Source organism: Geospiza fortis, unplaced genomic scaffold (assembly GCF_000277835.1).
Source record: "Geospiza fortis unplaced genomic scaffold, GeoFor_1.0 scaffold662, whole genome shotgun sequence".
Lineage (NCBI taxonomy): Eukaryota > Metazoa > Chordata > Aves > Passeriformes > Thraupidae > Geospiza > Geospiza fortis.
Window position 1 is genome coordinate 478,770 of NW_005054450.1, and position 1,168 is coordinate 479,937.

General features: G+C 63.8%; 1 protein-coding gene across 1 annotated transcript in view; it reads right to left on the reverse strand.

The window, feature by feature from the left end:
* Positions 1-1,168, reverse strand: part of PLEKHN1 (pleckstrin homology domain containing N1) — a 19,323-nt gene that overhangs the window by 4,657 nt on the left and 13,498 nt on the right. Inside the window, 1 exon segment of the mRNA XM_031062542.1 lies at positions 974-1,164. Coding sequence (XP_030918402.1) covers positions 974-1,164 — 191 coding nt within the window.

Here is a 1,168-nt window from a genome sequence, read left to right on the forward strand (position 1 = left end):
GGGGCACACCTGCGGGGGGCGGGAGCCTGGCTGCTGAGTCAGGGCCAGCTGGAGGCAGCAGGAGCCGCACTGGGAGCACTGGGAGCACTGGGGGTGCAGGGAGCAGGGCAAAGGGGAGCAGCTGGGAGCTGCTGGGGGCTGAACTCCCACCCAGCTCTGTCTGCTCAGCCCCAAGGCAGCATGGAAACGGGGACAGGGCACTCACAGCTCGTGCCCAGCAGGGGCTGGAGTGGGGAATGGCCCTGGAAATAAAATCCCAAATGCTGCTCATCCATGTGGGCTGGGCCAAGGAGGGGAATTCCTAAAGGAACAGTCACCGAGGGGTTGGGAAAGTGGCAGCACACTAAAACCTGATGGAGACATGCTGGAAAGCCCTTGGGAGAGGAGGCTGTGTCCCATGAGGCAATACCCTCCCACTCATGGGCTGCCTCAGGAGCCGGTGCCCACATCCCAGGGAAGGCATTGCTCCATCTGCCACTGCCACCTCCCTCCCACGGCCCCTTTTCCCATGGCAGTGATTTCACACCTGCTCTGAAGCACCTGCCAGGCCCCCATCCCTGCCAGCAGCACCAGCAGGGAAAGGTGAACCTTGCTCTTCCCAGCCAGGAGGATCCAGCCCCATCCTGCATCCCGGCCCATCCCACACCCAGCCCCATCCTACACCCATCCCGATCCTACCTCCATCCCCATCCTGCATCCAGCCCCTTCTCACCTCCATTTCCATCCCCAATCCATCCCCATCCTACATTCATCCCGCATCCATACCCACCCTCATCCATCTCTATCCCACATCCATCCTGACCCCACATCCAGCCCCTTCCTACCTCCATTTCCATCCTATCCCCATCCCCATCCCCATCCCACATCCAGCCCCTTCCTACCTCCATTTCCATCCCACATGCCCATCCCACATCCATCCCCATCCCACATCCCCATCCCACATCCATCCCGATCCCACCCCTCCATCCCTCACCCTGCCCATCTCCAGCGGTGCCAGGGGGTGCTGCTGGGCTCCCTGTGCTGAGTAGGGCTCCTGGTACCCCGGGGACTGCCCCTCTGCCCCGGGCTGCTCGGGGGTGAGGCCGCAGACGCCGCTCTCCTGCTCCTGCCGGGGCGCGGCGTGCCCGCTGCTGCTGCCCTTGCATTTCCCGCCGCTGCTCGCCCCTCG